The sequence below is a fragment of the Chamaea fasciata genome, unplaced genomic scaffold (genome assembly GCF_029207755.1).
Source record: "Chamaea fasciata isolate MVZ Bird 193981 ecotype frontalis unplaced genomic scaffold, bChaFas1.0.hap1 SCAF_6, whole genome shotgun sequence".
In the NCBI taxonomy this organism is placed as follows: Eukaryota; Metazoa; Chordata; class Aves; order Passeriformes; family Sylviidae; genus Chamaea; species Chamaea fasciata.
In genome coordinates, this window is record NW_027094091.1 from 945777 (window position 1) to 969078 (window position 23302).

Consider the following 23302-nt stretch of genomic DNA (forward strand, 5'->3'; position numbering starts at 1 on the left):
GGAAATGTAGTGATGGGATGGCAGAGCAGGGACGGGATGAGGATGAGGAGGGCAGGGAACGCAGGGACGGGATGAGAGGGCAGGGGAAGGGATGAGGAAGGCAGGGACGGGATGAGGATGGCAGGGACGGGATGGGGAAGGCAGGGATGGGATGGGGATGAGGAAGGCAGGGATGGGATGAGGAAGGCAGGGACGGGATGAGGAAGGCAGGGATGGGATGGGGATGAGGAAGGCAGGGATGGGATGGGGATGAGGAAGTCAGGGACGGGATTAGGAGAGCAGGGATGGGATGAGGAAGGCACAGGCGAGATGAGGAAGTCAGGGACGGGATGGGGAGAGCAGGGTCGGGATGAGGAGAGCAAGGACAGGATGGGGAGGCAGGGATGGGATGGGGAATGCAGGGATGGGATGGGGAGGGCAGGAAATGCAGGGACGGGATGAGGAGAGCAGGGACGGGATGGGATGGGGAGGGCAGCGGAGGCAGGGCCGGGATGGAAGAGCCGGGGAAACTAGGGATGGGATGGGATGGGATGGGATGGGATGGGATGGGATGGGATGGGATGGGATGGGATGGGATGGGGAGGGTAAAGACGGGCGGTGCGGGGTAGAGGAGGCAGAGCGGGGTAAGGACAGGCAGAGGAGGCAAAAGGCAAGAAGAGGAGGCCGGGGCAGGACAAGGGCGGCCGGGAAGGGTCAGAGGAGGCACAAGGAGGCCGGGAAAGGTGGGGACAGGCAGGGGAGGACTGGGGGAGACGGGGCAGGAAGGGGAGGCAGGGGCAGGCAGGGGAGGCAGGGGAGGCAGAGGAGGCAAAAGGACGCAGAGAGCGCCCGAAAAACTGGACTGGAGCCGTTCCCGCAGGCGCGCCGTGAAGTTGAGGCACAGGGGCTCCGGCTGCGGGGGGATTTTCCCTCCGTCTTCAAAAAAAATTTTTAAAAAAATCTTTTTAAATTCCCCTTTTTTCCTTCTCCTTTTGCTTTTCTATTTTTTTTCCTTTTTTTCTTTCTTTTTAAATTTTTTTTCCCCCTATTTGAATCAATCACCCAGCCCTGCCCGCAGCGGCGGAGCGGAACTCCGGCCCCGCGGGGAGGGGAGGACAGGTGAAACCTCCCCCACCTCTGCCGCCAGCCCCGCGCAAACTCCGCTGCCCTCCGCGGAACCGAAGGCACGACCTTCCCCCGGCCCGAACCTCTTCCCGCGGCTCCGATCCCGCGCCGGGTATTAAAAAAAAAAAATTTAAAAAATGAAACAACACAAAAAACCCCCCTCAAAGCTCCCGAGAAGTGGCGATTTTGGCCGTTTCGTGGGGGGATCCGCGGGCGCGCAGCCCCTGCGCGGGGGCCGCTCCCGAGTTCACTCCGCAGTTTGGCTCTGCTCGGAGTTTTGTTGGCCCCGCGGAGGCGGCGGCCGGCCCTCCCCTCCCCGCACAAAGGGGGTTGAAAGTCTTATTTTCCACTTGGCTGGATCGAAATACTCCGCGCGGGATCCTTTCCCCCCGCGGAGAGGAGAGGAGACGAGAGGAAGGAGAGCGCTGCTGCCGCTGCCGCTGCCGCTGCTGCTGCGCGCCCGCGCTCCCGCAAGAGGCTGCGGGAAAAGGGACGAGGGGCGGGGGTAGGAGGAAAAGAAAAATTACTCTGGAAATCCCAGAGAAGTGAAAGCCTAAAAACGGAGCGAGAGCGCCGGCAACGCGGTGGTTTTTTTCTTTTTTTTTTTTTTTAAATTGTTATTTTTATTTTCATTTCCGAATGAAAGGGAGAGAGAGAGAGAGGGGGAAAATCGACATTTCAAATATTATATAAATAGATTAAATATATATATATATTTCCTTTTTTTTTCTTTTTTCTTTTTTTTTTTTTAATAGGGAAAGTGGAAATAAAGGAGCGGAGCTGGGTGAGAGAGCTGGCGGAGAGGGCGGCGGGAGCGGAGCGGGGAACACCCGCGGAGGGACGGCGATGGGAAGGGGAAGGGCCGGCGATGGGGAAGGGACGGGATCGGGAAGGAAAAGGGGACCCGGCGACAGCTCGCCTCAGCCGCGGGAACTGTGACCGTTTGCGGGATTTCATTTAAACCGATTGACTCCAACTGAATTCAATTTCATTTCTTTCTTTTTTTGTTTGGTGGTGTTTTTTGGGGGGGTTGTGTTGTTTGGGTTTTTTTTTCTCGACCTTTTCCCTGCCCCCGGGGGGGATCCGCGGCCCCTCCGCCCCTGCCCTGCGGGATCCGCGGGCGCGGAGCGGGCGCTGCGGGATCCGCGGCCCCGGAGCGCGGCGCGGGGCCGGGATTTCGTTTGGTGCGGATCTCCCTCGATCTCAGCGTCTTCTGCGGGGAGAAAAAAAAAAATTCAAAAAAATTGGGAAAGGCGGCCGGGCTGCAGCTGCTTCCCTTGGGATCCCCTCGGTGCCCCGGCTCCAGCGGAACATTTTCCGGGAGGGAGCAGCTTCGGTTTGGGGGTGAATCGCCTTCTCAGGAATTTATTAATCTTTATAAATCTGATTTATTTGGGGTTTTTTCCCCCTCAATTTGCCCCGGTGGTTTTCATTCTGGGCTCAGTGTCCAGGCGAGGCTGCTCGGATGCTCCGAAGGGAACGAGGGAGCTGCTAAATGAACCCCAAATTTATCTTTACATTCCTTTTCCCACCCCCCCCTCAGCTCCCGGGCCTGCTCCCAGCTCCAGGATAACTCCAAGCAGGATTTTTATGCCTTGGGGAATAAAAAGGTGCGGGGTCTCGCTCGGGCTGGAGGTGCCGCTGCTTTATGGAGAGGAAAACTTTATCCGTGGAATTCCCGGGAGAACGGAGCCGGGATGGATTCCTCCCCGCGGGGTTCAGGCCGGGAGCAGCTCTGGGAAAAGGGGAAAAAACCCATTTTTTTCCTTTTTAAACCAACGAGGAGCCGGCGGCCCTGCGAGCGCAGGATCGGGGCCGGGATCAGGGCTTGGAAAAGTGGGAGAAGGGGGGTTCCTAATCCTAAAATTGATCTAAAATCCAACCGCGTGGGTCCCGCAAGGAGCAAACGAAAGAGGAGGGAAGGAGAGGGGAAACAGGGACACGAGCAGCGGCGGCGGGTTGGCGGGTACAGGGTCGTTTTTTTGGGGTGTGCGGGGTGGCACAGGGACAGCGGGATGACCCCTGTCCCCTTGTCCAGCCGCACCCCGGGACTCCAAACGCGTCCCCGGAGCGTGGCGGTGTCCCCGGAGCAGGAGCTGTCCCCTCGTTAATCGGTAACGCCGCGGCCTCGCCATCAACAAGGGCAGCGAGTGGAAAATGAGAGGCGGCCCCGGAGCGTGGCCGCGGGCACGGCTCGGCCGCCGCGTTAAAAGTTGACCAGACTTCAAAGCGCTGCGTCGTTTGTTTCCTCCCTCCGCTCTCCCAACAGCTCCGGCCCGGATTCCTCCTCATCGGCCATCCAGGACAGCCCTGAGGGGGACGAGGGGGAAATGTAGGGCCGGGAGGTTGAGGAGGTGCTTTTCCCGCTTCCTTGGCTTTGATTGGAGTTGGTTTTTAATTTTCTTGGGTTCAGGAATATTCTGGGTGGGAATAAATCGTCGCTGAAGCCGGTGGCTTCCGGCAGGTTGTTCCTGTCACGTCCCTCAGGGTCCTTTGTGGAGGTGCTTTTGTCACCTGGTCCGTGGGTGGAGGGAGGGATGGACGGAGGGAGGGAGGGAGGGAGGGATGACAGATGGTGGATGGATGGATCCACGGAAGGAGGGATGGAGGGATCCATGGAAGGAAGGATGCATGAATGGAAGGATGGATGGATGTTTGGATGAGTGTTTGTAGGGAGGGATGGATGGATCCATGGATGGATGGATTGATGATGGAGGGATGGATGGATGGATGGATGGATGGATGGATGGATGGATGATGGATGGAGGGATGGATGGATGGATGGATGGATTCATGGATGGATGGATTGATGATGGAGGGATGGATGGATGGATGGATGGATGGAAGGATGGATGGATGGATCCACGGATGGATGGAGGGATGGATGGATGGATGGATCCACGGATGGTTGGATCCATGGATGGATGGAGGGATGGATGGATCCATGGATGGATGGATCACAGAATCACAAAATCAGAATATCCTGAGCTGGAACAGACTCACAGGGATCATCCAGCCCAACTCCTGGCCCTGCACTGGACACCCCAAAAATCCCACCCTGTGCCTAAGGGATGGATCCATGGAAGGAAGGATGGATGAATGGGAGGATGGATGGATGTTTAGATGGATGTTCTGAGGGAGGATGGAGGGATGGATGGATGGATGGATGGATGGATGGATGGATGGATGGATGGATGGAGTTTATGGGACCAGGCTGACTTAGAGAGGATCCCACCCCAACTCCAGGAACAGGAGCCCACCCAGATCCCCCAGTTCCAGACTGGGAGAGGCCATTTCAGCAGGGAAAGAGGCTCTAAAGGATCCCAGTGGCTTTTCCATGGGGCTGCACCCACCCTCTGCTCTCCAAATCCCACCCAGGCACAGTGGAATCTGCTGTGTCAGGTCCTGGCTGGGCTCTGGGGACACTCAGGGGTGGCACATCCTGAGGGAGGGGACACAGCTGTGGCTCTGGTGGCTGCAGGAATTGGGAATTGTGGCTCATCCAGCTCCTGAAAGGATCATCTCCAGCCTGGAGACACCTCCAGGGGGTTGTGAGGTGCCCCTGGCCCTGAGAAAGCCCCAGGAGATGGGACATCTCCAGACCTTGGTGGACCAGGCTGCCCTTGGGACAAGGAGAGCTCCTGTCACTTCTGTCCAGCAGTGACACACGACAGGGACGGCTCTGGCTGTGTGACAGTGCCAGGAGTGTGTGACAGTGCCATGGGTGTGTGACAGTGCCATGGGTGTGTGACACTGCTGTGAGTGTGTGTGACAGTGCCATGGTCTGTGTGACACTGCCATGGTCTGTGTGACACTGCCATGAGTGAGTGACAGTGCCATGGGTTGTGTGACACTGCTGTGGGTGTGTGACACTGCCATGAGTGTGTGACACTGCCATGGTCTGTGTGACACTGCCATGAGTGAGTGACAGTGCCATGGGTTGTGTGACACTGCTGTGGGTGTGTGACACTGCCATGGGTGTGTGACACTGCCATGGGTGTGTGACACTGCCATGGTCTGTGTGACACTGCCATGAGTGTGTGACAGTGCCATGGGTGTGTGACACTGCCATGGTTTGTGTGACACTGCCATGGGTGTGTGACACTGCCATGGTCTGTGTGACACTGCCATGGTTTGTGTGACACTGCCATGGTCTGTGTGACACTGCCATGAGTGTGTGACAGTGCCATGAGTGTGTGACACTGCCATGGTTTGTGTGACACTGCCATGGTCTGTGTGACACTGCCATGGTCTGTGTGACACTGCCATGAGTGTGTGACACTGCCATGGTCTGTGTGACACTGCCATGAGTGTGTGACAGTGCCATGGGTGTGTGACACTGCCATGGGTGTGTGACACTGCCATGGTCTGTGTGACACTGCCATGAGTGTGTGACAGTGCCATGGGTGTGTGACACTGCCATGGGTGTGTGACACTGCCATGGTCTGTGTGACACTGCCATGAGTGTGTGACAGTGCCATGGGTGTGTGACACTGCCATGGGTGTGTGACACTGCCATGGTCTGTGTGACACTGCCACGGGTGTGTGACACTGCCATGGGTGTGTGACACTGCCATGGGTGCGTGACACTGCCATGAGTGTGTGACACTGCCATGGGTGTGTGTGACACTACCATGGGTGTGTGACACTGCCATGGGTGTGTGTGACAGTGCCATGGACTGTGTGACACTGCCATGAGTGTGTGACACTGCCATGGGTGTGTGTGACACTGCCAACGACTGTGTGACACTGCCATGGGTGTGTGACACTGCCATGGTCTGTGTGACACTGCCATGGTCTGTGTGACACTGCCATGAGTGTGTGACACTGCCATGGTCTGTGTGACACTGCCATGAGTGTGTGACAGTGCCATGGGTGTGTGACACTGCCATGGGTGTGTGACACTGCCATGGTCTGTGTGACACTGCCATGAGTGTGTGACAGTGCCATGGGTGTGTGACACTGCCATGGGTGTGTGACACTGCCATGGTCTGTGTGACACTGCCATGAGTGTGTGACAGTGCCATGGGTGTGTGACACTGCCATGGGTGTGTGACACTGCCATGGTCTGTGTGACACTGCCATGAGTGTGTGACAGTGCCATGGGTGTGTGACACTGCCATGGGTGTGTGACACTGCCATGGTCTGTGTGACACTGCCATGAGTGTGTGACAGTGCCATGGGTGTGTGACACTGCCATGGGTGTGTGACACTGCCATGGTCTGTGTGACACTGCCATGGGTGTGTGACACTGCCATGGGTGTGTGACATTGCCATGAGTGTGTGACACTGCCATGGTTTGTATGACACTGCCACGGGTGTGTGACACTGCCATGGTCTGTGTGACACTGCCATGGGTGTGTGTGACACTGCCATGGGTGTGTGACACTGCCAACGACTGTGTGACACTGCCATGGGTGTGTGACACTGCCACAGTTTGTGTGACACTGCCATGGGTGTGTGACACTGCCATGGATGCGTGACACTGCCATGGGTGTGTGACACTGCCACAGTTTGTGTGACACTGCCATGGGTGTGTGACACTGCCATGGATGCGTGACACTGCCATGGGTGTGTGACACTGCCATGGACTGTGTGACACCGCCATGGTTTGTGTGACACTGCCACGGGTGTGTGACACTGCCATGGTCTGTGTGACACTGCCATGGGTGTGTGACACTGCCATGGGTGTGTGACAGTGCCATGGGTGTGTGACACTGCCATGAGTGTGTGACAGTGCCATGAGTGTGTGACACTGCTGTGGGTGTGTGACACTGCCATGGGTGTGTGACACTGCCATGAGTGTGTGACAGTGCCATGAGTGTGTGACACTGCTGTGGGTGTGTGACACTGCCATGGGTGTGTGACACTGCTGTGAGTGTGTGTGACAGTGCCATGGTCTGTGTGACACTGCCACGGGTGTGTGACACTGCCATGGTTTTTGTGACACTGCCACGGGTGTGTGACACTGCCATGGTTTTTGTGACACTGCCATGGGTGTGTGACACTGCCATGGGTGTGTGACACTGCTGTGGGTGTGTGACACTGCCATGAGTGTGTGACAGTGCCATGGACTGTGTGACACTGCCATGGGTGTGTGTGACACTGCCAACGACTGTGTGACACTGCCACAGTTTGTGTGACACTGCCATGAGTGTGTGACACTGCCATGAGTGTGTGACACTGCTGTGGGTGTGTGACACTGCCATGAGTGTGTGACAGTGCCATGGACTGTGTGACACTGCCATGGGTGTGTGTGACAGTGCCATGGACTGTGTGACACTGCCATGGGTGTGTGACACTGCCATGGGTGTGTGACACTGCCATGGTCTGTGTGACACTGCCACGGGTGTGTGACACTGCCACGGGTGTGTGACACTGCCATGGTTTTTGTGACACTGCCATGGGTGTGTGTGACACTGCCATGGGTGTGTGACACTGCCATGGTCTGTGTGACACTGCCATGGGTGTGTGACACTGCCATGGGTGTGTGTGACACTGCCAACAACTGTGTGACACTGCCATGGTCTGTGTGACACTGCCACGAGTGTGTGACACTGCCATGGTCTGTGTGACACTGCCACGAGTGTGTGACACTGCCATGGTCTGTGTGACACTGCCATGAGTGTGTGACAGTGCCACAGTTTGTGTGACACTGCTGTGGGTGTGTGACACTGCCATGAGTGTGTGACACTGCCACGAGTGTGTGACACTGCCATGGTCTGTGTGACACTGCCATGAGTGTGTGACACTGCCACGGGTGTGTGACACTGCCATGGTCTGTGTGACACTGCCATGGTCTGTGTGACACTGCCATGGCCCTGTGACACTGGAAAATCCACCCAGAAATCACCCAGGCTGTCCCTTCCAGCTTTGGGGACAAAACCCATCCAGAAATCACCCAGGCTGTCCCTTCCAGCTTTGGGGACACCTTGGGGACAAACCCACCCCACAATCACCCAGGCTGTCCCTTGGGCCTCCTTGGGGACACCTCAGAGCTCAGGGCGTCGAAGGCAATCCTGCCCCGGAGCTGCCCCAATACGAAACGCGCTTTTCCCGGGGGGTGCCGCCGGGGTTCCGGCGGATCCCAGCGGATCCCAGCGGATCCCAGACCTCCCAACCCACTTCTCCCCTCCCCGTTCCCCCTGCGGGGAGCGGTCGGGAGGGGAGGGGGGAGGCGCCCCCCCTGGCTGAGTCACTTTATTTATTTTTCCCGGTGCCATATGAGAGGCAGCCCCGGGTGTTTCCATACGAGGCGGGTAAGGTGCTTCCAACACTGACATTCTCCAGGAGAAAAATAGGCAGGAAAGCTCCTGGCGCAGCAGTTTTATTGTGTTAATAAGTTTGGCGTCTATAAGCACCATATGTAAATGACTGCTATAGTGCCTCGCTGCCATTTAACATTATGTTGGGGAGGTGAGCGGGAGCCAAGTCTGCAGCATTTCCATTAATACGCCACGAGCTGCCAATTCCGGAGGGATTTTTTTCCCCCCCCTCTCCCTCTTTCTTTTTTTTCTCTCTTTTTTTCCCTTTTTTTTTTTTTTTTTTAGAAAATGGGAAAGAGAGCGGCGCCAAAATCCTGCCTCGGACCCGTCCGTTGGGTGGGAAATGGGTAAATATTGTGTTCATTTCGCCCCGGAGGCAGCTCCCAGTGCTTGGAGCCGCGCTGGGAAATCCTGGGATTTTGGTTTTTTTTTTCTCTGCTGAGCATCCCCGTCCCCGGGGCTGTGCAGAGGGAGAGGGGGGAGCCCAGGGATGGGCAGAGCCTCTGCCAGCCTGGCTGTGCCAAAAAGGTGCCGACATCTCCCTGTCCCCCCCTTTCCCTGACAAACAGACAAAAAAAAAAAAAAAAAAAAACCCTCCAAAAAAAAACCCAAAAAGGGGGAAAAAAAATTTAAATATAAAGCGTCTCGAGTTTTCTTCTTCCTCCCTCCCTGCAAAGGGATTCGCAGCGAAATTTTTTTTTTTTTCTGTTGAATCAATGGTTCCCGTGCAGTCATATGGATGGCAGGCTCCCAGCCATTATTAGTGTAAACAGATTTGTGAGCAGTATATTTAGCCGCTCCATATTGCTTTTAGGAAATGTGCACATTTCCATGGCACGCGCTCCCGGAGGGCCATACCCTGCCGCGGCTCTGCAGGTGGGGACGGGGCCGTGCCGGGCCTCCCGTGCTCCTTTTGTCCCACCCGGGAGCACCCTGAGGTGCTCAAACTGGTCCCGGAGGGTGGCAGAGCCGGGATGAGGCTCCTGGAGGAGTTGGTGGCAGTTCCTGGGGGGGTGGCCGGCGTGGATTTGGGGTTCCGGGACACCCAGCCCTGCCCGGGGATCTGGGCAGCCTCAGCGGTGGGGTGGGGGATGCACAGGGCGGGGGAAACGCCCAGGGGACAACCTGGGGTGTAGGTGACACTCAGGGAACACTCTGGGATGCAGGTGACGCTCAGGGAACACTGAGATCCAGGTGACACAGGCATTCAGGGAACACTCTGGGATGCGGGTGACACTCACAGAACGCTCTGGGATCCAGGTGACACAGCCACTGAGGGAGGCAGGTGACACAGCCACCCTGGGAACATCCAGGGATGCAGGTGACACTCGGGAAACACGGTGGGTTCCTGGGGACACTCAGGGAACACTGACATCCAGGTGACACAGCCACTCCGGGAGCACATTGAGATCCAGGTGACACTCAGGAAACACTCTGGGATCCTGGGGACACTCAGGGAACACTGAGATTCAGGGGACACATCCACTCAGGAGTGTCACAGGGATCCAGGTGACACAGACACCGTAGGAACACTCTGGGATCCAGGTGACACTCAGGGAACACTCTGGGCTCCAGGTGACACAGCCATCCAGGAATGTTGCTGGGTTACAGGTGACACATCCGCCCAGCGATTGTGCCAGGACACAGGTGACCCAGGGACCTCTCTGGTGACACATCCGCCCAGCGATTGTGCCAGGACACAGGTGACCCAGGGACCTCCCTGGTGACACATCCGCGCAGGGATTGTGCCAGGACACAGGTGACCCATCCACCGCGGGACCCCTCCGGCACTCAGGTGACACAGCCATGCCCAGGCAGGTGACACCTCCCCGTGCCGGGCACACAGCAGCCACATCCCCGCCGTGCCGGGCGGGCTCCCAACCCCTCCCTGCTCCTCCCGCCATCCCGATCCCGGGAAAACTCCTGCGGGAATCTCCAACCCCGAGCGAGCCGGGCCCAAACCCCCGGAGCGAGCCCAGCTCCAGGGCAAACCTCCCTCCAGTCCAGCGGGACGGATCCCACCCCAAACATCCTCCTCCCGTCCCCATTTCCCACCGGAGCCGCGGGGACCAGCCGCGACCCCGCTCCCGCAGCGGGAATGTGGCACGGGGGGGGGGTGGGGGGCACGGCTGGGCCCCGGAGGGGTTTTCTCGTTTCCCTCGAGTGCCGAAATTCCTGCGGGAGCGGCTGGCACGGCTCCGGCAGAGGCTCACCATGGAGACCCAGCCCCGGCAGAGGCATCCGGGCTCCGGGGGGAGACGCCGGCCCCTTTCATGCCGCAGAAAGCCGCGACATCGGGGCTCTCTTGTTGGATGTCACCGTCTCCCTCCCTCCCGGCGGCGTGAAAAATCAATTAGGAAGAATTAGCGACGTGTCACCGCGGCTCGGGGAGGGGACAGTCGAGGGGCTCCGTGGTGCACATGGAGCTGTCCCCGGCTGTCCCCGGCGCTGCGGCCGCAAAGAGAGGATGGTCAGGCACCCAAATCCTTCGGGATGAGGGTTCCCAAAGCGCCGCTTGCTCCATCCCCGGCTGGGGTTTTGCCCCAAAAACCGCAGCATCACCAGTTCCGGGTCTGGAACGGCTCTCTGGGAATGGAACTCGCCTCTTTTCCCTCCTCTTTCCACGTGCCTGTGTATATATATCAAAATATATATAAATCAGAAAGAGAAAAAAAAAATTCCCAAACTCTGATTAAAATCCCCACTTTTTTTTTTATTCACCTGCCCATCTTTCCTGTCTGCATCTCCCCTTCTATCCAAACTCATAATTAATCGCTCAAGGCAAAAGTAATGAATGTTAATTGGCCATCTGTACAAAGACTAATTAAAATCTACCATGCTGGGGATTAAAACATACCTATAGCAACTGCCTGAATTGAGAATGAGACAGAGGAGAGATTGAGAAAACAGCTGAAAGGCTTGTGCAAAAACGCAATCTCGCTTAGGTGTGAGATGAGTTGCAGCTCCGAGATCTGAGATGCTTTATTATTAAATTAAAAAAAAAACCCAAAAAACAAAAAACAAAACACACCGAAAAAAAAAAAAGGAGGGGGAGAGGGTGGGGAAGAAACTTCTGAGCTGGGAGCGGCTTTAATGGGAAGAAAGGCCGCGGGGGATTTCAAAGGAGGAGTGACCCCCAACATTTCGTGTCGGAGGTTTGGAGGAGGATAAAAACCTGCCCCGCTCCCCCTCCCCACCCGCAGGAAATATTCCGTGGCGTTTGGAGCTTTTTTTCCCCCCTTCTTCTTCTTTTTAGGGTTTGTGGCTGTGAATAAACCGCGCCGGGGACGGGGAGTGGGGAAAGCAGCATCCCATGGATTTGGGGGCTGAGGGATGGGGCTGTGCCCGCTCTGCCCTCGCTCTCCGCGTTCCCTCCTTTGTCCCAAATCCGCGGCTTTTTTTGGGTTGTTTTGTTTTGTTTTGTTTTTTCCCCCTTTGTTGCGAGGGTTTGGAAGTTTGGGGGGGGGGGGGGAATATTCCCAAACGCAGGAGCGGCGCTGAGGATTCCCAGAGCTGCTGTTCTCCCTCCTCCTCCTCCTCCTCTTCCTCACGACCCCCACCTCGGTCCCTGTGGGACCCCCGTGCCGGGCTGACTCCGTCCCACCTGGCCCAGGTGTCCCCTCCGGCGCTGGTGACACGGCTGGAGGTGACAGGAGGAGCCCGGGGCTGCAGGGGAGATGCTGAAGGGTGACAAAGAGACTGAACCGCCGCTCCAAACAGATTCCCCCATGCTCAGGGCAACTCCGGGATGCGCAAAACTCCCTTTTTTTTTTTTTTTTTTTTTTTTTTTTTTTTTAAGTTAAAAAAAACCCAACCAAACAAACCCAGAACCGAGCGCTCCGGGCCGCAGCTGGGGCTGGAAGTCACCGAGCTGCGCCTCGTATCCCCGAGCAGCGCAGGCCGGGCGTGTCCCCAAACGTCCCCAACAGCCCCAAAGCTCCGCAGTCCCATGCCGGGGATGCCGGCAATGCCCCCTCCATCCCTCCCGGGGGTGGGTTTCACTGGGGCGGGGGGCGCTGGAGGAGCCCGAACTCCCCCCGGGGAGCGGCGGGGCTTTGCAGCCGTGCCGGGAGCTCGGGGCTCTGCTCTTGTTTTCTCAGATCGGGCTGTGTTTACTCCCAACACGAGTGACCGCCGTGGCCCCATTACGGCGGCACTGACAGCTCGGCTGACAAGTGCGCTCGCGGCAGGAATGTGAATGCGGCTCCCGGCCCCCGAGCGCCGCCGCTCCGCCACCAAAACCCCGCGGGCACGGCCCCCGCCGCCGGCCCCGGGCCGCGGGGAGAGCTGCCGGGCCGGCAGACGGGCTGGGATCGCCCGCACGGCGACGGAGAGGCGGAGGGCTGATCGCCCCTTGCGCCTGGGCTCCGTGCTGGCATCGTCCGGAGCCCGCCGGGATGGCGGCGGGGTGGGAACGAGACGGATTTGGGGGATTATTTCGTGTTTGGGAAGGGCTGAGCTATCAGCACAGGAGGGGTGGGCATGGTTTTTCTCACCCTTTCTGCCTGAACTCAGTGCTGGGATCTACCGGAGCCCGCCGGGGTGGCGGAGGGGTGGGAATTGTCGGGGAATTTCCAGAATTCCAACAGGGAATGGCAGGGATTGGTTTGGGAAAGGGCTGAGCCACCAGCACGGGAGGGATGGGGATGGTTTTCTCACCCTTTCTGGCTGAACTCAGAGCTGAGGATCTTTCAGGGCCTGCCGGGACCCCACCAGGATGGGAATGAGAGGGATTTTTTGGGATTATTTGGTGTTTGGGAAGGGCTGAGCCACCAGCACGGGAGGGGTGGGGATGGTTTTCTCACCCTTTCTGGCTGAACTCAGAGCTGAGGATCTTTCAGGGCCTGCCCCTGACAGGATGGGAATGAGAGGGATTTTTTGGGATTATTTCGTGTTTGGGAAAGGGCTGAGCCACCAGCACAGGAGGGATCTGAGGGATGGGAGCTCGGTCACTCTCTCTCTCCGAACTCAGAGCTGCGGATCTTCCAGAGCCTGCTGGGCTCACAGCAGGGTGGGAATTGTCAGGGAATTTCAGAACTCCAACAGGGAATGACAGGGATTCTCTGGGATTATCCCGTGCTCAGGAAGGTTTTGAGGGCAGGTTTTGAGGATGAGGAGTGCCGGTGTGGCACAGGAGGAGGATGGATGTGGCCATGGTGGCTTTGGTCAAGGGGGGAGACAGCGAGGAGGTGGTTTGGGGGCAACAAAATGTCCCCAGATCCTGGGGGAGGCACGGGAGCAGCTCAGGCTGGCAGGAGATGTCACTGGGAACTGCGGGGACAGGACAAGGAGTGATGGGAACAAACTGAAATTTGGGAAATTTGGGTCAGTCTCAGGAAGAATTTCTTCCTTTGAGGGGGTGAGCTCTGGCACACAAGTTGTGGATTCCCCAACCCTGTCCCGGGCCAGGCTGGAAAAGGCCTGGAGCCACCTGGGACAGGCTCTGGATGAGCTTTATGGTCCAACCCATCCCAAACCATTCCGGGATTCAGGGGCTTGGAAGGCGCCTGGCTGAGCCAGGCAGAGTCTGTCTTTGGGCTGGGGTATGGAAAAACACAAAGGAAAATCAATTTCTGACAGCTTTTCCCCTGGGCCGGGGGTGGCTGTTGGTCTGCAGAGCCCACTCCAACCCCTGGAGGGTTTGGTAGGTCCAGACCAGCTCCAGGAGAGATGCCAAAGTCAGGATCCAGCCCTAGGTCCAGCTTGGATCCAGGCCTAGTCCCAGCTGGGATCCAACCATAGTCCCAGCTCAGATCCAGCCCTAGTCCCAGCTTGGATCCAGCCCTAGTCCCAGCTTGGATCCAGCCCTAGTCCCAGCTGGGATCCAACCATAGTCCCATCTTGGATCCAGCCCTAGTCCCAGCTTGGATCCAGCCCTAGTCCCAGTTGGGATCCAACCTTAGTCCCAGCTTGGATCCAGCCCTAGACTCAGCTGGGATCCAGCCCTAGACCCAGTTTGGACCTAGCCCTAGGCCCAGCTCAGCTCCAGCCCAGCTCAGCTGCTCTGCCTGCACCAGCTCGATCCGGTTTAATTAATCACAGATCATTTCTGCGGTGCTACCCCATGAACCTCCGAGCAAACGAACTAATTACTCATTAAGGGAAGGAAAGTCTCTGGGACAGGAGCCCCCAGCACAGGGCTCTGCTCCCTGCTCCGGGCTGGGTTAATCTGTGAGCTCCTCAGTACTCATTAACGGGGACCTGACTCATCAAAGGCTTTGGGATGAGGGAACCTCGGGGATCATCTTGTTCCATGGTCAGGGACAGCTCCCACCATCCCAGGGGGATCCAACCTGGCCTTGAGCATTCCCAGGGATCCAGGGGCAGCCCCTGGAAGTCTGGGAATTCCAGCCCAGCCCCTGCCCACCCTCCCAGGCAGGAATTGCTGCCCAAGATCCCAGCCCAATGTCCCCTTTCCCAGTGGGAAGCCATTCCCTGTGTCCTGTCCCTCCAGGCCTTGGCCCCAGCCCCTCTCCAGCTCTCCTGGAGCCCCTCTGGGGACTCTGAGCATTCCCGGGATTTTTCCCTTCTCCAGATTGGACATTCCCAGCTCATCCCCCCCAAACACCAAGGATTCATCACCAAAACCTCCTGGAACATCCTGCTGCTTTTCCTTTGCCTTCCCAAGTGTTCCAAAAATCCACATTTATTCTCTCCCATCATAAGAAAAACACTCCTGAGCAATAAAAACCTGGAATAACGTTTTTTAAAGGGGGACAAGAAAATATCTTTTTTTTTTTTTTTTTTTTTTTTTTTTTTTTTTTAGGGTCTACAAGGGGCTCTGAGCATTCCCTGGATTTTTCCCTTCTCCAGGGGAACATTCCCAGCTCTCCCAGCCTGGCTCCAGAACCCTGGGAGCATTTCTGTGGCCTCCTCTGGACTCTCTCCGGCAGCTCCACGTCCTTGTGCTGTCGGCCCCAGGGCTGGGGCAGCTCTGCGGGTTGGGGGGAATCACCTCGGGGGCAGAATCCCCCGCGCTGGAGCTGCTGCTCAGGCCACCAAAGCCAGGGGACAGCGAGGAGGGGACGTGGCTGGAAATGGGTCACTGGGCTGAGGGACACGAGGGGACACGAGGGGACACGAGGGGACGTGCAGTGGCTTCAGTCCCCCAGGAGGACACTCTGTGATGACCCCGCCAGCTCAGCAGAAAGGGATTTGTCGCTCCAACACCCTCAGGCTCATCCCAGCACAGCTTTAAGACATCCCAAACCCCCTCCCGACTGGTGACATCCCAAATTTGGGAGCCTTCGGAGGTCGGGGGGTCGCTGTGTGGGCACCCCCAGCCCTTTCCCCCCGTCGCTGGGGGCGGCAGCTCCGTGTCTACCTTTGGCCCCCGGGGTTAGGTGCTCGGCAGCGCGGAGCTCGGGGCACTCGGTGTCCCCGAGGGAACCGCCCGGCTCAGCACTTCTGAGCCGCGGGGACATCGAGGTCACCTTTCCCCCGGCCCCGAGAAACCCTTGAGGAGGGGGAAAAAATGCTCCTTGCGGAGCCAGGGCCAGCCCGGGGCAGTGACAGGGATTTGGGAGGTCACGGGGTGAGCTGGGTTTCATTTGGGGCGGATTTAGGGGCTCAGCCCCGTTGCTCACACTCAAGGAAAGAAAACCCGGGCCAAGCTTTGGGCATGACGCGGCTGAGCCCGTCCTAAGACGGGCACAAAGGGCACAGTGTGTCCCCAGCGCGGGGAGGGGGCCCAGCAGGGTCCCCAGGGGTCGGTGTCACCCCGAAACATCGCGCCGATCCCTCCCCTCACCGAATCCCACAGAGTGTCAAGGTTGGAAAAGATCTTCGAGATCGTCGAGTCCAGCCCAGCGCCGACACCTCAACTGAACCACGGCCACATCCAGTCTGCCTTGAACACACCCAGGGATGGTGACTCCACCACCTCCCCGGGCAGACCATTCCAGGGTTTTATCACTCTTCCCGTGGAAAACTTCTTCCTGATATCCAACCTGAATTTCCCTTGGAGCAGCTCGAGGCTGTGTCCTCTTGTTCTGGAGAAAGAGACCGACCCCAGCTGGGCACAGCCACCTTTCCGGGGGTTGTGGGGAGTGATCAGGTCACCCCTGAGTCTCCTTTTCTCTGGGATAAACACCCCCAGCTCCCTCAGCCGCTCCTCACAGGGTTTGTGCTCCAAACCCTTCGGCAGCGCTGTTGTCTCCTCTGGATCCCACCCCTCGTGCCCCCCAAACTGCTCCCGAGGCCGTCACGGCGTTTTCTGGGGAGGTTTTTTTTTGGGTGGGATTTTCAGCCTGCACGGCTCCTGCTGCAGCTTGAAACCCCCGCTCAGGGGGAAGGAAAAGGGGGGGAAAAAAACCGGGATAAAATGTCCCACACGGGGTTGTGCTGCAGGAGGCACGGCGGGAGGTTGTGGGAATTTGGTGGGGAAGTTTGTGGGAATTAGGGGTGGGCAATCTGTGGGGAGTTTCTGGGGAATTTGTGGGATTTTGGGGTAAATTTGGGGTAAAGTTGTGGGAGTTTGTGGGGATTTGTGGGAAATTCTTGGGAATTCATGGGAATTAGTGGAAGTTTGTGGGAGTTTGTGGGAATTTGTGGGAAATTGTGGGAGTTGGTGGGAATTTGTGGGAAGTTTGTGGGAATTCATGGGAATTAGTGGAAGTTTGTGGAAGTTTGTGGGAATTAGTGGAAATTTGTGGGAAATTTGTGGGAAGTTTGTGGGAATTCATGGGAATTAGTGGAAGTTTGTGGGAATTTGTGGGAATTAGCAGAAATTTGTGGGAAATTGTGGGAGTTTGTGGGAATTTGTGGGAAATTTGTGAGAGTTTGTGGGAATTTATGAAGGTTTGTGGAAAGTTTGTGGGGAATTTGTGGGAAGTTTGTGGGAAGTTTGTGGAAATTCGTGGATGTTTGTGGGAATTTGTGGGATTTTGTGCGATTTTGTGGGAAATTTGTGGGAATTCGTGGGGAATTTGCGGGAATTTGTGGAAATTTATGGAAGTTTGTGGGAATTTGTGGAAATCCGTGGAAATCAGAACTGCCCGGAGGGACAGCCCAGAGTTGGCGGATTTGGGGGCTTGAAATCCCAACTTTTGTTTCCCAGCAGGGAGAGCAGAATCCCGGGACGAGGCAGAGGGAGGTGCCGACATCCCGCAGCTTTTCCAGAGCCATTCCCGGGCTCCGTTCCCCGGTCTCGGGACGCCCTCAGCCGGTCACTGAGAACCTTCGGGAAAAGGGAAATAAAAACTTCGGCGGGATTTTGTCTTTGCGTCCCCCAGCGCCCGCGGGGGCACGGCTGGGATCCCCGGGAAGGGAACGCCGGAACCCCGGGAATGTACAATAAATAAATAAATGTAAACAATGTAAATAAATTTAAATAAATGTAAACAAACCCAGAGAATCCTGGCACTGGACTCATGCTGGCACCCGGGGGATTTTGACACCCAAAGATGCTGCTGGTACCCAGAGGATTTTGGCACCCGGGGGATTTTGGTACCCAGGGGATTTTGGTACCCAGAGGATTTTGGCACCCGGGGGATTTTGGTACCCAGGGGATTTTGGCACCCGGGGGATTTTGGCACCCAGGTGATGCTGGTACCCAAAGATGCTGAAACACGGGGGATTTTGGTGCCCAGGGGATGTGGGTACATGAGGGATTTTGGTACCTGGGGCATTTTGACACCCAAAGGTGTTGGTACATGGGGAGTTTTGGTGGCCAGGGGATTTTGGGGGCCGGGGGATACTGGTGCAAGGGGGATTTTGGCACCCAGGAGATTTTGGTACCCAGGAGATTTTGGTACCCAGGGCATGTTGGTACCCAAGAGATGCTGGTACCCAGATTTTGGTACCTGGGGGATTTTGATGCCCAGGGGATGTTGGTACCCAGGGGATTTTGGTGCATGAGGGATTTGGGCACCCAAAGGTGCTGGTACAAGGGGGATGCTGCTACCCAGGGACTTTTGGCACCCAGGAGATTTTGGTACCCAGGGGATTTTGGTACCCAGATTTTGGTACTCGGGGTAATATTTGCACCCAGGGGATTTTGGTACCCAGGTGATTTTATTCTCAGGGGATTCTGGTACCCAGGGGATTTTGGTGCCCATGGGATGCTGGTACCCAAAGATGCTGGCATCCAGGGGATGCTGGTATGCTGGCACCCAGGGGATTTTGGCACCCAGGGTGATATTTGTACCCAGGGGATGTTGGTGCCCAGGGGGTTTTGGTACATGAGGGATTTTGGTACCCAAAGGTGCTGGTACAAAGGGGAAGTTGCTGCCCAGGGGATTTTGGCACCCAGGGTGATATTTGCACCCAGGGGATGTTGGTGCCCAGGGGGTTTTGGTACATGAGGGATTTTGGTACCCAAAGGTGCTGGTACAAAGGGGAAGTTGCTGCCCAGGGGATTTTGGCACCCAGGGGATGTGGGTACCCAGGGGATGCTGGCACATGGGGGATTTTGGTGCCCAGATTTTGGTGCCCGGGGGATTTTGGCACCCAAGGGATTTTGGCACCCAGGGGATTTTGACACTCAGGGTGATATTTGTACCGAGGAGATGTTGGTGTCCAGGGGATTTTGATGCCCAGGGGATGTTGGTGCCCAGGGGGTTTTGGTACACGAGGGATTTTGGTACCCAAAGGTGCTGGTACAAAGGGGATGTTGCTGCCCAGGGGATTTTGGCACCCGGGGGATTTTGGCACCCAGGAGATGTTGGTACCCAAGAGATTTTGGTGTCCGGGAGATTTTGGTTCCCAGGGGACGTTTCCCTAAACTCAGGGGGTTTAGGTACCCCAAGATGCTGGTACCCAGGGGATGTTGGTACCCAGGGGATGTTGGTACCCAGGGTGATGCGGGTACCCTGGGGGAAGGTGATACCCAGGGGATGCTGGCACCTGGGAGTATTTTATGCAGAAAGCCAGATCCCAAAAGAATATTCCTGCCCAAGAAGGGACGGGGAAAAAAAAAAAACCCCATGTGGATGCAGGGAGGATATTTTAGCAGCAGCCAGTCCAGAGAAGCTTCCCTGGCTCCATAAAGCCCAGCAGGAATCAAATCCCAGAACAACATTCCCTTTGCCAGGGCTGGAAGCAGCAGAGGGTTCGATTTATTTTTATTTTTATTTTGCTAATGAAAAGTTCCCCAGGCCGGCAGGAAAGCTGAAACCAGGCAGCAGGGCTGGCCGGGCAGGAGGGATTTCGGAGCTTTGCAGGATTAAACGGACACAGAACTAATGAAAGGGCTCGGAGAGAGGGGAGGACACGACTCCAGGAGGGGGATTCTGGTGCTCTGCGGGGTGAAGGCAGCGCTTAACCCCCGGGATCCTCCTCCCACCCCGCCAGGAATTCACCCCAGAGCAGACAAGCTTCACGATTTTCATGGGTTTACAACTTTTAGTGGTTGGAGAGGCTGCGGGACAAAACTCTGAGCTGCAGGGCTGGGGTGGAGGGGGCGCAGAGGGGCACCGGGCATTTCCAGGGGCTTCAAAACGACTTTTCTGCACCAGCTTTGCGGAAGAAAAGTCTCTGCGCGTCCGCGCCTGCTGGAATCTGATGGAAAAACAACTAAAAAAAACCTCACAAATAATGAAAAGGAAGGGGCTGAAGGCCCAAAGCAAGGCTTGGACCCAACACCCGACCCAGGAGCAGGAAGTCAGGGCTGTGTCCTTGCTCCGACCGGGTTTCTGTGAGCCGGCGAGCCCCAGCCGGGCTCCCAAAATTCCCAATTCCTCCGAGGCCAGCTGCCCCTCCCGGTGATCACAGGTCTCCGCGGGGAAGAAACCCCGCGAGAGGCTTCGCTGCAATTTAACAGAGAATTCGGAGACTGGGAGACCATGGGGACAGAGGGGGACTCTGGGGGACATCAGCACCCCGGGAGTGGCTCCAGGGGGACAGAGGGGACACACACAGCTCCAGGGGGACATCAGCACCCCGGGAGTGGCTCCAGGGGGACAAAGGGGACACACACAGCTCCAGGGGGACATCAGCACCCCGGGAGTGGCTCCAGGGGGACAAAGGGGACACACACAGCTCCAGGGGGACAGCAGCACCCCGGGAGTGGCTCCAGGGGGACAAAGGGGACACACACAGCTCCAGGGGGACAGCAGCACCCCGGGAGTGGCTCCAGGGGGACATCAGCACTCCGGGAGTGGCTCCAGGGGGACATCAGCACCCCAGGAATGGCTCCAGGGGGACAAATGGGACACACACAGGGTCCCAGTTGAGGCTCCAGGAGGACATCACCACCCCATCCCCAGGAATGGCTCCATGGTGACCTGCCCTGTGGGACAAAGGGGACACAGATTGGGATACAGCTCCAGTCAGGGATTTATGGGGACATCATCAACCCAGGAATGGTTCCTTGGGGACCTATTCCTGTGGGACAGAGGGGACACACACAGGGACACAGCTCCAGGGGGACATCACCACCCCGGGAATGGCTCCTGTGGGACAAAGGGGACACAGCTCGGACCCTGCTGCCGGCTCCTTTGGGGCTGGCAGAGACCTCGCGTGCGCTCCCACAAACTCCTGGGCGGGACAGTTTGAACATCCCACGGGGAAAAGCCACCTGTGCTCCCAAATCCCCCGGGAGCTGCGGGATTCCAGCGAGGCCTCAGCAGCAGGAGCTGCTCCCCAACCCCAAAAAAGGCACCGGGGGGGTTTATAAGGCACACAGAGGTGTCTTAAACCCCCCCAAAATCCCAGGATTTGAACAAGGCACCGGGAAAAGCGGGAAGGCAAAGGCGGAAGAAGTCAGATGTCGTAGAAATCCACGTGAGCTCCCGAGGGGAAGGAATCCTCCTGCAGGAGCCTGAGCAGCTTCTGGGCTGACACGGAGCACTCGATGAGCTGCCCCTTCTCCTGCAGCCTCTGGAATTTCTGCCTCAGCTCCGGGTCTGCAGTCCTGGTGCGAGCCAGGAGCTGCATGTCCGTGTCCAGAGGGCCTGGGGGAAAGGGGGAAAAGAAAATCAGCAAAAAAAATCACCTAAAGGAGGAAAAAAAAAAATCCAGGGCTCATTTTCCTCTCTGAAGTTCATGGTTGCCCAAAAATTCACAGGTTTGGAGAAACGCTCCCTGCAAGGAGACCTGGATTTCCCATTCCGGAATGGATCCGGAGAGATTGTTCCAGGTCAAACCCTCGCTTTGTTCCCCTGAGCATCCCCACAGAAACCTCCAAAGAGGTTTGGGAGAAGGGGGGAAATGTCCTTTGTAAACACTTATAGAAAATGTAAATGTCATGGGAAAATGGGCTGGGAGAGATGGGAATGCTCCCCCGGAGAAGGGAAAAATCCTGGGAATGCTCGGAGTCCCCAGAGGGGCTCCAGGAGAGCTGGAGAGGGGCTGGGGCCAAGGCCTGGAGGGACAGGACACAGGGAATGCCCGGAGGGCAGGGAGAGATGGGATATCAGCAAGCTCTGAGCTTGTTTTATGCAGAAAGCCAGATCCCAAAAGAACATTCCCGCCCAAGAAGGGACGGGTTTTAAAGTCCAGTCCAGTCTGGAATTCCATGATCCCCACGGAAAATCCCCATGGAACTGAGCTCCCCCTCCTCCTGCCCGGGGCTGGGGGGGCAGGAGCAGGGCTGGGCGGCAGCAACCCCCATCCCCAAAGGCAGGAGGAGCTGCGCTGGGAAAGACGAGCCAGCGATCAGCCTACAGACACGACTGCCTGCCAAGAAAGGCTGACAATCTAAAGCCTGAGAGGGACGCAGGGATGATGGAAGCCGGCTTTGGGACGCGGGCAGGAGGACAGCGATGAGCCGGTGATGGGCTGGGCGAGAACAGACAAAAGGGGCTCGCAGGAGTAGCTCCCCCCCGCCAAGGTATCAGGGAAAAAGTGATAAGAAAGCAGCTTTTAGAGTTTAGAAGGCAGATTGATAAGGTGATACAGCAGTTCTGATAGGCTGCGTGCAAAGCTTGTAGGTTTTGTACCTCACGCCCAGCGGGCTGATGCAGAATATCCATTAGAGAAGAAGATAGAAGGAATTGTAAGGGGGTCCTCGGCCCTTCTTTTGGCCCTTTTTGGCCCTTTTTGGCCTTCCCCCTTGCTCTCACCCCTTTTGCTTTTACCTCTCTCTCCTTGGGGCTTCCCCTCAGCCGAGGCTGGTGGCAGGAGGCAGACTCCCCTTTTACCCCACCACCCTCGCAAAAAAACCCCAAACAACCCCAAAAAAACCCTCAAATTTCTATAAATGCCTCAAGTTTGCCGAGTTCCCCGTTCCCTGCCGTCCTGGGATGTCCCCACGGAGCCTCTCTCCTCACCGGGAGCGTAGTTGAGCACACGGAGCCCGGGTTCCTCCAACGCCAGCACGCGGAACAGCATTTCCCGGGCGGCTTTTCCCGAGCAGTACAGAGCCCAGCTCGGGAAAGGCTCCAGGGCACACAGCGAGGAGATGTTCACCACGGTCCTGCTGCAGCCAGGCCGGCCACCGAAAGCCCTCAGCGCCGTGGAGGTCAGGCACAGGGCCGAGCTGATGTTGAAGGAGAAGTAGGCGTTGATGTCCTGCAGGTCGGTGAGGTCCAGGAAGGATTTGGAGATGTCTCCCAAGGAGCCTGGGGGGCAGAAATGGGATGGGATGGGTTGGGTGGGATCTTAAAGGATGTTCAGTGCCCACCCGGCCATGGAAGGGACATTCCCACTGTCCCAGGGTGCTCCAAACCCCGCCATGGAAGGGACATTCCCACTGTCCCAGGGTACTCCAAACCCCGCCATGGAAGGGACATTCCCAGTGCCCCAGGGAGCTCCAAACCCCGCCATGGAAGGGACATTCCCAGTGTCCCAGGGAGCTCCAAACCCCGCCATGGAAGGGACATTCCCAGTGTCCCAGGGAGCTCCAAACCCCGCCATGGAAGGGACATTCCCACTGTCCCAGGGAGCTCCAAACCCCGCCATGGAAGGGACATTCCCACTGTCCCAGGGAGCTCCAAACCCTGCCATGGAAGGGACATTCCCAGTGTCCCAGGGTGCTCCAAACCCCGCCATGG

General features: G+C 57.2%; 1 protein-coding gene across 1 annotated transcript in view; it reads right to left on the reverse strand.

Annotated features, from left to right (window-relative positions):
- Positions 1–19420: 19420 nt before the first annotated feature.
- The window catches only part of SPR (sepiapterin reductase), a 5438-nt gene continuing 1556 nt past the window's right edge, over positions 19421–23302 (reverse strand). Inside the window, exons 2-3 of the mRNA XM_066185119.1 lie at positions 22580–22870; positions 19421–21262 (exon numbers count right to left, since the gene is read on the reverse strand). Of these exons, the coding sequence (XP_066041216.1) occupies positions 21072–21262; positions 22580–22870 (482 nt within the window). The 3' untranslated portion in view covers positions 19421–21071. The remainder of the gene's footprint in view (positions 21263–22579; positions 22871–23302) is intronic.